The sequence below is a fragment of the Sceloporus occidentalis genome, unplaced genomic scaffold, assembly GCF_023333645.1.
Source record: "Sceloporus occidentalis isolate IW3139 unplaced genomic scaffold, rSceOcc1.0.p SCAF_4, whole genome shotgun sequence".
In the NCBI taxonomy this organism is placed as follows: domain Eukaryota; kingdom Metazoa; phylum Chordata; class Lepidosauria; order Squamata; family Phrynosomatidae; genus Sceloporus; species Sceloporus occidentalis.
In genome coordinates, this window is record NW_028316984.1 from 200,731,705 (window position 1) to 200,748,355 (window position 16,651).

The 16,651-nt window shown below is 43.5% G+C and overlaps 1 protein-coding gene across 1 annotated transcript in view; it reads left to right on the plus strand.

The window, feature by feature from the left end:
- The window catches only part of LOC149315297 (glycogen phosphorylase, liver form), a 66,393-nt gene that overhangs the window by 47,254 nt on the left and 2,488 nt on the right, over positions 1 to 16,651 (plus strand). Inside the window, exons 13-20 of the mRNA XM_089522909.1 lie at positions 460 to 574; positions 1,639 to 1,740; positions 4,741 to 4,888; positions 6,070 to 6,128; positions 7,743 to 7,884; positions 11,912 to 12,119; positions 15,065 to 15,199; positions 16,195 to 16,261. Coding sequence (XP_089379035.1) covers positions 460 to 574; positions 1,639 to 1,740; positions 4,741 to 4,888; positions 6,070 to 6,128; positions 7,743 to 7,884; positions 11,912 to 12,119; positions 15,065 to 15,199; positions 16,195 to 16,261 — 976 coding nt within the window. The remainder of the gene's footprint in view (positions 1 to 459; positions 575 to 1,638; positions 1,741 to 4,740; positions 4,889 to 6,069; positions 6,129 to 7,742; positions 7,885 to 11,911; positions 12,120 to 15,064; positions 15,200 to 16,194; positions 16,262 to 16,651) is intronic.

Consider the following 16,651-nt stretch of genomic DNA (forward strand, 5'->3'; position numbering starts at 1 on the left):
CTAGCGATTCGTAAAGAAAACATATTAATAAAATCTGTGAATGATTAATTGCTTCAACCTATACACACAGACACCAACATCTGAATAAAATCTGAAGTGACCTTAGGTAAAATTTACAGTATGCGTGGAAGCTATGGGAGTGTGGGGGGTGTTGTAAACACAGCCTGCAGAAATACAGTATGTGGGTGTTGCCCTGCTGCAGAATTAATGCAGTTTGACAACGTTTTAAGTGCCCTGGCTCCATCCTATGGAACCCTGGGATTTGTAGTTTGTTGTGGCACCAGAGCTGTCTGACAGAGAAGCCAAATATCTCAGAAAACTACAAAGGACAGAATTCCATAGCACTGTGCCATGGCAGTTAAAGCCATGTCAAACTGCATTAATTCTACAGTGTAGATGCAGCCTGTGTGTCTCAGCTCAGCAGAGGAATCTGAGAATGCGTGCTCTTTCCTGCTGCAGGTTCAAGGACTTCGCTGAGCTGGAGCCAGAGAAATTTCAGAATAAAACCAATGGCATTACACCTCGACGCTGGCTCCTGCTTTGCAACCCAGGGCTGGCTGAGTTGATCGCAGAGGTAAGCAGTGCTTGGTAGGTCTCTCTAGCTGTCTGCCTTTCATAATAATTCTGACCCTTCAATGAACTGTGGTTTGGGAGAAGTCAGGCGGTTTTGTTTTTAGACAAGATTGTGTCTCAGCATTTCTCACGCAATAAATTGCAAAGTCTCCTGCCTCTTCCTGCATGAGTCACCATTTGATTCTTCATTGTTCAGCCTACACTGGGCTCTGGTTCAATAGGTTCTGTAGGCTTTTGCATCACTTTCAAAAACCTTCACAACCTGTTTGACGAGAGGCAGATTTGACTATTCATGGATTTAATTAATATGTTATCTCTAGGAATCTCTAGTTCTTCCAGCGTGACACTATTGCCAACTTGTGCCAGATGTTGCACTGGAGAACCTAAAGATTCCTAGAGAGAACACTTCTCTAGGCATTTGTGGGTCTTCCAGTGCAATTTTATGGTCAACCTCTGATGCATGTTGAACACAGAGTTGCGCTGAAGGACCTAGAGTTTCCTAGAGAGGTGATCTCTCAGGAAAACAAATACAGTGGGTCCTTCACATTCACTGAGGTTAGGGGTGCAGGACACCTGTGAAAATGGAAAAACTGCAAACAAAAAAAGCTATCTTTTTTAACCTGAGAGAACATATCATAGGAATCTCAATGTCCTTCAGAGTAACTTGTGGTTAGCATCCAGAAAAAACTGACCACAGAATTGTGTTGGAGGACCTACTACAAATACCTAGAGGTGTTTTCTCTAGGAATCTTTAAGTCTTTCAGTGTGACTTTATGGTCAACTTCTGGCAGAGTTGCACTGGAGGACCTAGCGATTCCTGGAGAAAACATATTAATCAAATCTGTGAATAATCAAATCCGCAAATGTGGAGGGCTGACTATAGTGTTTTTTTATTTGCAGTTTTTCCACTTTCACATGTCAGTGGGTATTAATGGAGACAGGGAAGGGGAGAGTCCTTTGGTGAAATGGGTATGGATACCCCAAAAGAACTTTGTATTTCAGGTTGGTGGATGTGATGATGATGATGATGATGAACAAACAACACCCTTTGCTTGTCTTCCACAGAAAATAGGAGAGGAGTACGTGAAAGACCTAAGCCAGCTGACAAAGTTGCACCGGTTTGTGAACGATGAGGTTTTCATCCGGGAGGTGGCCAAAATAAAGCAGGTAAATGGGGAGGAGGAGGAAGGGAAGGACCTGGCAATCTCTTCTTTGCTCCTTTCCATGTCCAAAGCTCTTGGTAACTTACGCTTGTACAATTGGTGGTGATGCCATGAGTAGGCAGCTGTTAGGAGCTGGAGGCCACATTGACCTCCCACGAGATCTTGAAAGGCTGCACCACCACACTGCACTTGTTCTTGTTCTTTACCTTCAAGTTATTTCTAACTTATGATGACCCTAAGGCGAACCTACCAGAGAGTTTTCTAGGGCTGAGAGTGTGTGATTTGCCATTTGCCCAAGGTCACGCAGTGGGTTTCCATGGCTGAGTGAGGAATTGCACCCTGGTCTCTAGAGGCATAGTCCAAAGCTCAAACCACCACACCATGCTGGCTCTTACTCCACTGCACACCTCAACAATTTAGAAATGTTGGTACCAGTGTTTGGGGGGCATTTTTGCCATTTGTGAGTGTGTGTGGGGGGGTATTTTAGGCCCAGGAGAGGTCCTTTCTTACAACCTGGAAGTGACTTCTGGTTCATATCCTGTTTTTTTAAAAAGACTTCTTCTCCTAGGACTAAAAAAGAATGAAATTGCCACTGTCCATTTCCTCTAAGCCAGAGTGGCAGAGTGGTTTGAGTGCTGGACTACAACTCTGGAGACCAGGGTTTGATTCCCAGCTCAGCCATGAAACCCAAAAGGTGATCTTGAGCAAGTCACACTCTCTCAGCCTCAGAGGAAGGCAATGGCAAGCTTCCTTTGCATAAATCTTGTCAAGAAAAGCTCATGATAGGTTTACCTTGGGGTAGCCATGTTGAAAGCACACAGCACAGCTGGGGATGTTTAGCCTGGAGAAGAGAAGGTTAAGAGGTGATATGATACCCCTGTTTAAATACTTGAAGGGATGTCATATTGAGGGGGGAGCAAGCTTGTTTTCTGCTGCTCCAGAGACTACAACCCGGAGCAATGGATGCAAGCTACAGGAAAAGAGATTCCACCTCAACATTAGGAGGAACTTCCTGAGAGTAAGGGCTGTTCAACAGTGGAACACACTCCTTCCTCGGAGTGTAGTGGAGTCTCCTTCCTTGGAGGTCTTCAAGCAGAGGCTGGATGGCCATCTGTCGGGGATGCTTTGACTTGGATTTCCTGCATGGCAGGGGGTTGGACTGAATGGCCCTTGTGGTCTCTTCCAATGCTACGATTCTATGAGTCTATGATTCTATGATTCTATGAAAGGATATACTTATTTGGGAGTAGCAAAAAAAATGACATAAAAACAGTCTAGGAGGCCAGATTATTATTATTATTACTTTATTATTTTACTTTCTTATATCCCACCTTTCTCCCAGTATAGGCACTCAAAGCTGTGAACAGCAGGTTTAAAACAATGCAATTTAAAAACAATACAACATTAAAATGTATAACAATTAAAATTAAAAACAATTAAGCAATTTTAAAAGTTAAAATAATTATGAGTTAAAATAGAATATATTAAAAATACAAACCTTAAAATTTAATCAGCACAATATTCCCAGCCCTTATCAATTTGCAAAGAACAAGAACGGCACAAGAACATCTTTACCTGCCGCCGGAAGGACAGCAGGGATGGAGCCATCCTGGCCTCCCTAGGGAGGGAGTTTCAAAGCTTAGGAGCAGTAACTGAGAAAGCCCTTTCTCTTGTTCCCACCAAACGCGCCTGAGAGGGTGGTGGGATAGAGAGAGGGGCCTATCCGGATTATCTTAATTCTCTGGGGGGCTCGTACAGAGTGATATGGTCCTTCAAATAGACTGGACCCAAGCCATAAAGTGGGCTGCACTATCAGGGAGCTGGGGATGTTTTACATGGAGATAGAAGGTTAAGAGGTGACATGATAGCCCTGTTTCAATATTTGAAGAGATGTCATGTTGAGGAGGGAGCAAGCTTGTTTTCTGCTGCTCCAGAGACTAGAACGTGGAACAATGGATGCAAACTACAGGAAAAGAGATTCCACCTCAACATTAGGAGGAACTTCCTGACAGTAAGGGCTGTTTGACAGTGGAACACACTCCTTCCTCGGAGTGTGGTGGAGTCTCCTTCTTTGGAGGTCTTTAAGCAGAGGCTGGATGGCCATCTGTCAGGGATGCTTTGATTGTAAGTTCCTGCATGGCAGAATGAGGTTGGACTGGATGGCCCCTGAGGTCTCTTCCAACTCTGATTCTGTGATTCGATGCCCACCCCTTCATTAGTGTGACTATTTTTTCTGATGTTGAGGAAGGAGATATGCCAGCCAGTGAGAATAAAAACAATGCAGAAATTTCCCTTGTGGCCACTAGAGGGCATGAGTAGAACTTTTTAGGTAACACATTAAAAAGAAATAGGATAGGGGCAACATGTTCAGCTTTCTATCTGTGGCCTCCAGGTAAGATTGCCATTTGTCCTGGAAAACCTGGAGAATCCTGAATTAAAAAATGTCCCAGCTGGCTGGGCCAGTTGAAGCAATAAATCCCAGATTTCTCGTTCATTGCAGACCACGTTTCAGTGACAATGAAGCAGGAAACTGTGCAAGAAGACTGGCAATGGCAGGAGCCTTATCCCACAGTGCCGGCTGTGGTTGCTCCTGCACAGGGCTAGCATTGCCACATTATTCATCTATCCACTCCCCGTTTTTCCTGATAGGCCCAGAAGGTGGAAAAAGAAGGAGGCAAACAGAGATGACTTTGTGTTACGTGGTGGTTGTGTTGGTGCTTTGAGCCTAATGCTAAGCGTCTCTCTCTTGACACCAGCTAGGCGGGGAAAGAGAGCTCTTAGCTTGGTACTAGTACTGAGGTTGAAACATTAAAGTAGAAAAAGTGCAAAGATTAATGTGTTGAATCTGCATAATCAAAATGCAAATTAACAGTATGAATAATTGTAATAATTTGCATATGCAAATCAGATGCTTGGATATAAGGGACTGGAATATGGCAACCCTACCCCCAGACCACTGCTTTAAAACTGTTGGCTGAATGTTCCCTAATTCTGCCTCACCCAGGAAAACAAGGTCAAGTTTGCCCAGTACCTGGAGAAGGAATACAAGGTGAAGATCAACCCGTCATCCATGTTTGATGTGCAAGTCAAGAGGATCCATGAATACAAGCGGCAGCTCATGAACTGCCTCCACATCATCACCATGTACAACCGTGAGTAGGGGCTGAGTGCACACAGGCAGCCTGACCCTTTCAGATCTGCATCATATAGCCTTTATTTATTTATTTATTTATTTATTTATTGTCCCACTTTTCTCCAAAAATGGGATTCAGATTCAATGGTTTACTATAGCCGCTTGCCAAAAAAAGATAAAATATTAAACAGTTAGTCCAGTTAAAATATTACTTTTAATACACTGATTTAAAAACAATTAATTTGTTTTAAAGAGATTCCGCCCACACATTAGGAAGAACTTCCTGATGGTAAGAGCTGTTTGATGGTGGAAAATGCAATCTGGGAGTGTGATGGAGTCTCCCTCTTTGGAGGTTTTCAAACAGAGGATAGATGGCCATCTGTCACAGATGAATTGTGTATTCCTGCACGGCAGAATGGGGTTGACTGGATGGTCCTTGAGGGCTTTCCAACTCTATGATTCTGTGACTCTGTGGCCTATTAAAACAACAGATAGTGGCTTTCAGTGCAGATGCAGCCTTTGTTGTGTATTCCTAAGAGGCACGGATTTCGACTGGATGACACTTGGAATCTCCTCATAGAATCATAGAGTTGGAAGAGACTGAAAGGGCCATCCAATCCAACCCCATTCTGCCATGCAGGAAATCTAAATCAAAGCATCCCCGACAGATGGCCATCTAGCCTCTGTTTGAAGACCTCCAAAGAAGGAGACTCCAGTGCACTCCAAGGAAGGAGTTTGTTCCACTGTCGAACAGCCCTTACTGTCAGGAAGTTCTTCCTAATGTTGAGGTGGAATCTCTTTTCCTGGAGCTTGCATCCATTGCTCTAGGTCCTGTTCTCTGGAGCAGCAGAAAACAAGTTAGCTCTCTCCTCAATATGACAACCCTTCAAGTATTTAAACAGGGCTATCATATCACCTCTTAACCTTCTCTTCTCCAGGCTCCAACTCTAAGATTCTAGTGGCACTAGAATAACTCTTTATTCACAGGATAATGATGCAGTTATAGTGATGTCGCATGGTAGTGACAGGAACATCCCTCAATGCTCCCATCACTTTTGGCTGTGTGATTGTGATAAACACTACCCTGTCTATTTGTGTCTTTTCATTTCCTGAGTAGAACACTGAGTAGTTACCTGAGTCAAACTGACCTGGCCTTGTCCATTTTAGCTTGCTCACCTCTAATACTGCTATGTTTCTCAGGCATCAAGCGAGACCCCATGAAGCTGTTTGTGCCCAGGACGGTGATAATTGGAGGCAAAGTAAGTGTGCCATTTGTTTTCTAGCATTGACTGACTTTGTGATGTCCAATAACATGGACAAACCACAAAACAATGATACCTTTATTGGGCCAACTGAAATACATGTTACAAGCTTTCAAAGCTCCACTGGCTTCTTCATCAGGCAACGGTGTTAAAAATCATACCAAAAAAAATGACATTGATAATCACAGACCTACATTTTGTCAAGATGTTGTTGCTATTGTTCTGTGTTAAGATGGTATGGAAATGTATCTGTAGAGATAGGGACTCTCACAAAAGACAGAGACATCATGGATCTCAAAGGGAGTACCTTTTTTTGTTGCTAATGGAACTTAAAGTTTATTTCCTGGACTTTAAAATGCTTTGTCTACCACATCAGCTGAATGAGGATAAATCACTCTTTTAAGTTTTGGGTTTACTGCCCAGCTACATGAAAGATATCAACTATATACCATAGTCTCCTGTCTCCCCTCCCCTACAAAAAGGATATTGTAAAATCCCCCAATACTTAGCTTTTCCTTGCTGGGAAAGAGCTCCAAGCCCTGTAGTCACAGTTTGCATTCAGGAGTGGAAACATTGCTTTGGTAGAGGGAAAGGAGGGGCAAGTACAACCGTGGTTATGTCAGTCAATTCTGGATGGGGTCACACTTCCCCTGAAAGACTTTGTCCGCAGCTTGCGGGTGCTCCTTGACTCATCTCTTTACCTGACAGCTCAGGTGGATGCAACAGTCAGGAGCACTTGTTATCAGCTTCGGCTGATATGCCAGCTGCGCCACTTCCTGGAACCGGGAGACCTTGAAACAGTAGTACATGTGCTGGTCACCTGTCGATTGGACTTCTGTAATGCACGTTACATGGGGCTACCCTTGTGCCAAGTTTGGAAACTTCAGCTTGTACAAAATATGGCAGCCAGGTTAATTACAGGTACTTCTGGTAATGATCACATAACAATGCTTTTGAAATCCCTTCACTGGCTGCCAATTAGTTTCCAGGCAAGGTACAAGGTGTTGGTGATTACCTTTAAAGCCCTACATGGCTTGGGTCCAGAATACTTAAGGGATCGCTTTCTTCCCTATTGTCCGTCCCGCACTCTAAGGTCCTCGAAGGGGAAGAATCTACTTCAGCCAATAAAATCTAGGCTAACCTCAGTTACCCAGAGGGCCATTTCCATCACTGCTCCGAAGCTATGGAATGACCTGCTGAAGGAGATCTGCGACATTTCTACTCTTACAGCCTTTAAGAAGGCTCTTAAGACGGCTCTCCTCCGGCAGGCCTTCCCTACCTAGTTCCTCTCCCTTTTTACTGTGACTTACATTGATCTGTCCACCAATTCTTCTCTTAAATTAATGAGAAGAATTAAATTAAAATTAATTAAAATAAAATTCTTGCCTCAAGAAGAAAACCCTTCCCTCTGTACCTACTGTCATCATCAGACCTGGGAGGGAGTGAAAAAGAGAGGCCCAGTTCCATCAGCTCTAGCTGTGAATTCTTTTAGCTTATTTTATTGTATTCTCTGTATTTTTATTGCTGTAACCCGCCCGGATTGGGCGGGCTATAAATAAACCATTATTATGATTATTGGCCCTTGGGCAACTGACCCTGCTCTCCTTTCAGGCTGCTCCTGGCTACCACATGGCCAAAATGATCATCAAGCTGATCACCTCCGTGGGCCACGTGGTGAACAACGACCCCGTGGTTGGTAACAAGCTGAAGGTCATTTTCCTGGAGAATTACAGGGTATCTCTGGCTGAGAAAGGTAAGGCTAGCCTCTTCAACTGTTTCCCATGATAATAGGGTTGCCATTTGTCCCGGAAAACCCGGAAAATCCCAGATTGAAGGGACTAAAATATGTTCCATCCAACTGGGCCAGTTTCAAAAGGCACAGATAAAGTCTCACTTTCATTATCCAAAGATTGATAAACCATAAGTAGTGGGAATTGTAAGCACTGAGCTTATGTTTGAGATACTGACAGTTCTCTCACAGGCTAGCAGTTCATCAATTTTGAATTGTTTGGAGGCCTTGTTGTATTTACCTATCCCCAAACATGTTCTGGAATGGTTTTTTTCCTTCCAATTTAAAATTTATTGTAGATCATCACAGAAAGAAACCTAAAACAAAAAACAAATTCAAAACCTGAAATATTAAATTCCCAAGGTTTTAAAGTTCTTGGCTTCTGTTTCAGTCTAAGAGAGTCCCTAGTAGAGCAGAGTGACTAACAATAAAGCCAAGGAGGAAAATAATGAGAATGTAAATGGGCAGGATAGAGTTTCTAAAACAAAGCAAATGAGAGGTAAACAATGCTGCACAAAAATAAGATGCAATAGTCAGCTAGAAAAAGCCAGACATTTCAGGCAGGATGAGGCGGAAGAATTAAAATGCAAGATACAAGGATTAAAAGTAAACAAAGATATCAGAGCTAGTTAAAATGCCACCTAACTGTGCTGATGCCATCTTGCCTCCTGACTGAGCCAGTTGAAGCAGTAAATCCCAGATTTCTCTTTCGGCACAGACCAATGGGTAGATTAAAATGTGGCAGTGGTGACGAAGCAGGAAAATGTACAAGAAGACCGGTGGGAGCCTCATCCTGTCTCTCAGGCACCGGTTGCTACTGCACAGGGGTAGCATTGCAACCTTATTCTTCCATTCCCTCCCCTCTTCCACCAACAGGCCCAGAAAAGAAAGGAGGCAAGCAGAGATGGCCTTGTGTGATTATTATGTCAGCGGCTTGAACCTAGGGTTAGACACCATGATGGAACGTTGCTTCCAAACAGCTAGGAAGAAATAGAAGAAAAATGTCTGGTACCAAAGTTGAAACATAATGGGAGAGGTGCAATGATTAATATGTTGAATTTGCATTTTCAGAATGCAAATTAATAATATGCATAGGTACAATGATTTGCATAATATGCAAATAAGATGCCTGGATATGAAGGACTGAAATGTGGCAACCTCTGAGTACTGATACCTATTATATAGTCAAAATGATACTATCCATGCACCAAAGGAGAGCGGCTAGCATGCTTTGGGGAGAACCCCAGGTGTGCAGGGGAAGATATTTTTAGCAGGGAAGCTAGGGGACCACCTGCCAGTCAGACAACCCAGTGAGCATGCTCAGTGCGAACGCAGTGGTGACAGGGTTACAAATGGTTACGTAGGATGGAGCTACAGCACTTAAAGTGACGTCAAACTTCATTATTTCTATGGTATAGATCAGTGGTCCCCAAACGTTTTTGCACTACTGGTCCCTTACCTCTTAGATGACAACTCTAGCACCTCCTCCCCAAAGACATATTTCTTGATGTCTATTGTTCTACTGCACATTCAAAACAGCCAATCTCAGTCACTGCTCCCTTTGCCACTCAGTCACCCTAGGACCAAGTAACTGGAGCCAGTGAATGTGAGGATGGCTACTGTCTACCATTGACACAGATCCTCCAGCTACAGGAGTGGGGTGCAGGGGGAGTCCAGGGATTCTTTCTTCTCTTAACTCCCAAAGCAGAAGGCTGTTGTTAGAAGTGGGAGACAGCAGTCTCCACCTTCAGGAATGAGGTATAGGAGGAATCCAAGGATTCTGCTTCAGGAGTCAGTCTGTCCCAAAATGGCACCGCTCCAAGCCACAGAAGAGATGCCTTGCACTGAAGCCACACAAGAATTTCCCAGCCACCACACTTAGGACTTTATCACATGGGGATGGCACACGGGGATGGGCATCCTTATCCCGTCCAGAAAGTGCGGGTGAAAGTGATTGTGAGAAAGGCTTTCTCACTACATCATGATGATTCTGTCATGTTCCATCAGTGAAATGGAATTGCATTAGTGGGATGTCCCAATAATGCCAAATGACGGGAAATGAGGGGGCAAGTCCACTTCGCTCACAGGAGACATTTCTGGGTGGGATAATGTCCAGATAAGCACGGTTTAGTGTGAAAGTACTTGCTGTGATCACACAAGAATCATGGGATAGGGATGGGACAATGACGTCCCCCCCCCCAATGTGATAAAGGAGTTTATCACACGGGAGGAATTTCTCTTAATTTCGAATGAAATGAAAGTGGGGTCAGAACGCATTCACGTGAATTCGCTAGTTCAGCAAATTTAAGTGAATTCAAATTGCATTTGAACTGACTTCCCATTGCCTGAAAATAGCTTGCCATTGCTTGAAATTGCATGTGATTGCCTCTCACGCAATCATGTGAAACTCCATGATTGCCCTCGGACTGACATCCCATTGCCCGAATTTGCGTGTGGTAGTCTATCACACAATAACGTTAAACCCCATGATTGCGTTCAGATTGTCATTGGATTATACTTCCAATTTCCCTTGTCTGATAACATCCATAGTCCATAGTGAAAGAGGCAGCTAAGGGAGTGAGCTCATGTGGGGAAGTGAAGAGTAGAAGATACCACCACATGAATAATATAATAATAATTTATTTATATTTTCCCATCTCTCCCAGATGGATCGAGGCAGGATTCCAATCTGAAAATTACATACAAACACTTCAATAAAGCACAATAGCAGTGATAATTCCACTAAAGTGACCAGCATGGCTCTGCAAGAGTTTTAAGGGACCCTGAAAAGAAGTTTCATGCAACCATCATCCCCACCATGGTCCTAAACGCCCCTGGCTCCCCTTGTCTTTCTTCTGCACCAGTACTTTGACTGAAAGACCCCTTTTCTCCTCACTGCCCCTCTGGATCTTTCCACCACTCCCGGGGGGGGGGGGTACTGCCCATTTTGGGAATCATGGTGTAGATGCACCCTTAATGGTCTTACATGTGTGCAATCATTTTCAAATTAAAACCAGACAATATAAATTGGTTAAAACAATTTTGAATAATGTAGCTGTAAAACAGGGGAGCCAGCATGGCATAGTGGTTTGGATGTTGGACTATGACTCTGGGGACCAGGGTTCGATTCCCAGCTCCAACATGAAACCCACTGGGTGACCTTGGGCAAGTCATTCTCTCTCAGCCTCAGGGGAAGGCAATGGCAAACCACCTCTGAACAAGTCTTGCCAAGAAAAATCCATGATAGATTTCTCTCATAATCACCGTAAATTGGAAAGGACTTGAAGACACAGCTATATGTTATAAAACATATGCAGCCTAGATACAATCAGTTTGGCCCAAAGGCTTTAATTAAAAGCCAGGTTTTAACTTGATATTGAAATGATGCCAGTGTTGGCACCAATCAGGTTGCTGGGGAAGGAACTTCTTCCATGTATTTCTCTATTGATGAGACCTGGAGAAGGGCCTCTCCAGTAGATCTCAATTCTCAGGCAGGCATGTAGAGGAAGCAAAGCTCCCTCAAGTATCAAGGTTCCAAGCTGTTTAGGGCTTAAAATGTTATTGCCAGCACCTTCAATGCAGATCAAAAATGTATTGGCATCCAGTGCAATTCTTTCAGAACTACTGCTGTAGGATATCTTAATGGAATGCCAGTGAGCATTTGAACTGCTGCATTTTGCACTAGCTGCATGTTCCTTGTTGTCTTCAAGGGCAGCTTCACATAGAATGCATTGCAGTAGTCAAATTGAGATTACCAGGGCATGGACTACTGTGGCTAAGTTGCAGTTCACTAACAGGATTCCATTGGGTTTCTCCACTGTAACTAATGGAGCCATAAAGTTAAGAAACATAGACTGTAATGGAGAATGTCAGCCATTGTTTCCAAGTTCTGTTTTTCCATGTACTGTATAGGTTTGTTGTTTTTTGTTGGCTGTGAACAATAAGGGTTCGGTGCAGTGCAACAGCATCAAGGATGTTCTCTTCTCGGCAGTGATCCCAGCGACAGACTTATCGGAGCAGATCTCCACAGCTGGTACAGAGGCCTCGGGCACCGGCAACATGAAATTCATGCTTAATGGGGCTCTGACCATCGGAACTATGGATGGTGCCAATGTTGAAATGGCAGAAGAAGCTGGAGAAGAGAATCTCTTCATCTTTGGCATGAGGGTGGAGGATGTGGCGGAGCTGGACCGGAGAGGGTGAGTGGGGCTGGGAGGCCATGTTTCCACATATGATGCAATGGCAACTGGGTTGAAAATGGATGGGAAAGCACACCTCATTTCCAAATGGCATAGGAAAATGCAGGAGGGAAAACTGGGACCCAGGCTTGGCACAGTTACCATATTGATTTAGAGACACAGGAACAAAAGTAATTCAGAATGGACTGAAGCAAGGTGTGCCCTTGTTGTGTGACTGATAACACTCAGATGTCACAACTACACTAGGACTCTTGTGTATGGGCTCATACTCTTGATTGCACACTTGTGAAAGTACTTGGCATTGCATAGGTTGTAGGATAGCCATTGGTGTGATCCATAAAGCTTCAAGCAGTGTTGTGCAGTTGTTGAAGTTAGACACATTGTGTCAACTCAAAGGACAGAATCCAAAGGGTGCTCAGCAACGGCTCCTCTTCATCCTGGAGAGAAGTGACCAGTGGGGTGCCACAGAGCCCAGTGCTATTCAACATATTTATCAGTGATTCAGATGAAGGAATAGAGGGCATGGTTATCAAATTTATAGATGACACAAAATTAGGAGGTGTACATGTTCCCAGAAGACAGAATCCAAATTCAGAATGACCTTGGCACATTAGAGGGCTGGACCAAAACTAACAAAATGATAAGTAAATGGACACCCTGAGACCCTGCCATTCAAAAACAGAACAATACGCAGATTAACATGGAAATCACCTCTTCTCCACCAACAGTATATATACTCCACTATTTTCCATGGCAGCATTATAGAATTATAGAATCATAGAGTTGGAAGAGACCACAAGGGCCATCCAGTCCAACCCCATTCTGCCATGCAGGAAATCCAAATCAAAGCATCCCTGACAGATGGCCATCCAGCCTCTATTTGAAGACCTCTAAGGAAGGAGATTCCACTACACCCCAAAGAAGGAGTGTGTTTGACTGTCAAACAGCCCTTACTGTCAGGAAGTTCCTCCTAATGTTAAGGTGGAATCTCTTTTCCTGTAGCTTGCATCCATTGCTCCGGGTCCTAGTCTCTGAAGCAGCAGAAAACAAGCTTGCTCCCTCCTCAATATGACATCCCTTCAAGTATTTAAACAGGGCTATCATATCACCTCTTAACCTTCTCTTCTCCAGGCTAAACATCCCCAGCTCCTTAAGTCATTCCATATAGGACATGGTTTCCAGATCCTTCACCATTTTAGTCGCCCTCCTTTGGACACATGGCTCCAGTTTCTCAATGTCCTTTCTGAATTGTGGCGCCCAGAACTGGACACAATATTCCAGGTGGGGCCTGACCAAAGCAGAATAGAGTGGCACTATTACTTCCCTTGATCTAGACACTATACTTCTATTGATGCAGCTTAAAATCGCATTGGCCTTGTTAGCTGCCGCATCGCACTGTTGACTCAAGTTCAATTTGTGGTCTACTTGGACTCCGGGATACCTTTCACATGTTGTCTCCTTAAGCCAGGTGTCTCTGAAGATGTCAGCCACAGCTGCTGGCTAAACGTCAGGAATAAACTCTTCTAGAACACAGCCTCATAGCCCCCAAAACCCACATAAAACTATGGATGTTGGCCATGAAAGCTTTTGATTTCACTTGCTGGATCTCTGTTGCTCAGGTTGCATGATTTCCACCTCCTTTTAGCAGTTTCGGATAGGGAAGGCAAATACTTTAACCTTGTAAAGTGTTATTTCCATAAGTGAATAATGTAAAGCGAATGTTAGTGAGAGTCAGAATGCTATAGTGGTTGCAGCATTGGAGTAGGTCACTGAGAGACCAGGGTTCAAATCCCTGCTTGACCATGGAAAGCCACTGGGTACCTTAGACAAGTCACAATCTCTCATCCTCAGAGGAAAGCAAGGACAAACCCTCTCTGAGCAAATTCATGATAGGATTGCCATAAGTTAGAAATGACTTGAAAGCACACAGCAATAACAACAATTTTAGATGTGGGACCCATGTCTAAACATGAAATTCATTTATGTTTCATATACACCTTATACACATACCCTGAAAGTTATTTTATGCATAATACTTTAAAATACTTATGTGCATGAAACAAAAAAATATCGGTTTTACAAACCAAGATGATGGGGGCTGTAGTCTAATGCATCTGGAGAGCAGTAATTTGGAGTGGTTTAGCCATAGCACAGGAGACCAATTGCATCCTAGCAATGCAGTATGACGACTTTATTAGTAGTATCTGCTTCATTACCTAATCAGTAATTATCTTATTTGGTGGGTGTGGAATTCTGTGCCTCCTCTGGTTTAATTAGTAGGCAGTATAGAAAGGGAAGGGAGGAGAAACTATAGATGTTACAGTATAATAATCAGCCATCTCCAGTATGAGCTACCGTACAATTAACTTTTTTAAAAGCATCTGTTTTCATGTTTCACAGTCTGGAGAAAAATTATCTAGATGTCCAAGGCCTGAGGGGGGACTGCATATTATACAGGTTGAGTGTCCCTTATTTGAAATGCCTGGGACCAGAAGTGTTTTGGAATTTGGATTTTGGGGAATTTTGGAATATTTGCATATACATAATGAGATATCTTGATGATGGGACCAGTGTCTAAATAGCATTCATTTATGTACTGTATACATCTTCTACACATAGCCTGAAAGTAATTTTATGCATAATACTTTAAAATAGTTTTGTGCATAAAATAAAGTTTGTGTACTCTCAGAAGGGTGAGGTGTCACCATTTCAGCCATCCATGTGGACAATTTTAGATTTTGGAATATTTTGGAATTCTGGGTAAGGGAGACTCAACCTGTCTCCAACAAAGCTTAGAAAAGGTGACTTTTGGGGATAGCATTTCCTAGAATTCCCCAGGGTCCCAGGGATTCTGGAATTTGTAGTCCAAAATAATATTTCCAAGTGCTTGTGTAATCTCCCTCACTTGGTGTTAAAGCATCCTCTTCCTGCTTGCTTTCACCCAGGTACAATGCTCAAGAGTACTACGACAGGCTTCCTGAGCTCAAGCAAGTCATCGACCAGATCAAGAGTGGCTTCTTTTCACCCAAAGATCCTGACATGTTCAGAGACATGGTCAACATGCTGTTCCACCATGACCGGTGAGTGGAGAAAGATTCTTGCCAGTTATTGTGGCTACAGCTGCACTCTTCAGCAAAGGTGGCTCAGCCATGCTGTAGTTTACCAGGCCCACTTTTGGTCAAATTCTGCTCTGCAAAAGTTTTAAATCATATGACGGTTGGGTTGGATCTGTGTTCTGCTGGGCTGGTGGGTGGGGGCTTCCCTCCCCCCTCCTCTTTTTGACAGCCCATCCAAACCCCCCAAAATGATACATGAGGGCTTACAGACCTTTAGCATAGAAAAGGGAGAATTCAACCCAAATTAGATAAATGCAGTGGACCCTCAGTATCGGGTGGGATACCAAAATCTCTGGATGCTCAAATTTCGTTAAATATGATGGTGTAGTGAAATGATTTCTTATGTATAAAATGGCATGATCAAGGTATGCTTTGGGGTATTTATATATGTTCTTATATCTTTTCAAGCCGTGATGGTTGAATCTGTGGATACGGAGGGCTGACTGTGAACTTTCCATATTATTACCAGTACCTATTATTGGAACATGGAAAAAGCATGAATCGAGGGAAGCTAGACATAGATGTGGAATGTATAAACAGTGACTGGAAGCTGTGTGGGGAAGGCATGTCCCTGGGGTTGATTCTTTGAAATAGTAGTTCACTCTCTCAGGTTGAGAGTCGTGTTGGGGCATGTAGAGACGAGCAACATGGTCTTGACAAGTCCTTCCTCTCAGGGGGGCGGGGGAGAGTGGGAAGCCAGTTGCATCTCATTCCATCCTGGCTGGGAGAAATTTACTTTGCACCCAGTCCCCTTGGGAGCAGCAATCGAGCAGCCAGTCGAGCAATGCTTCTCGCCCATGCCAGAAGCTTGGCTGATCCAGCAGGGTGATAGTTAGGGATATGTTGATGATCGTATTGTCATTTATTTTATTTTAAATTTTTTTATGAGATACTATAACAGTGCTCAGTAGGCGAATCTTTTTAACTTCTTTTGGCTTCTTCATTTTGCTCACTAATAGGTTTAAAGTCTTTGCAGACTATGAAGCCTACGTCAAATGTCAAGAGAAAGTCAGTCAACTGTACATGGTAAGCAAGGTGCAGGGTGGGAAGAGGGAATATTTTTCTGGCAGGACTTTAGATGGGCAACCCAGGTGTCCTAACTCACCAAGTGTACAACTACATGGTGTTTCATGCTGGGCCGCCACAGTTCAAGAGGGATATTGACAAACTGGACTTTACCCAAAGAAGGATGACCAAGATGACCAAAGGTCTAGAAACTAAACCCTATGAGGAATGAGTTAGGGAACTAGGTACGTTTAGCTTGGAGAAAAGTGAGAATTGATGTGATAGCCATCTTTAAATAATCTGAAAGAATGCCATGTAGAAAATGAAGTGAATTTATTTTCTGCTGTTCCAGAGACTTCCCAGCTGCCCCTTTCAGGACAAAGGTAGTTTCTCTAATCTGTAGGGTGCAGG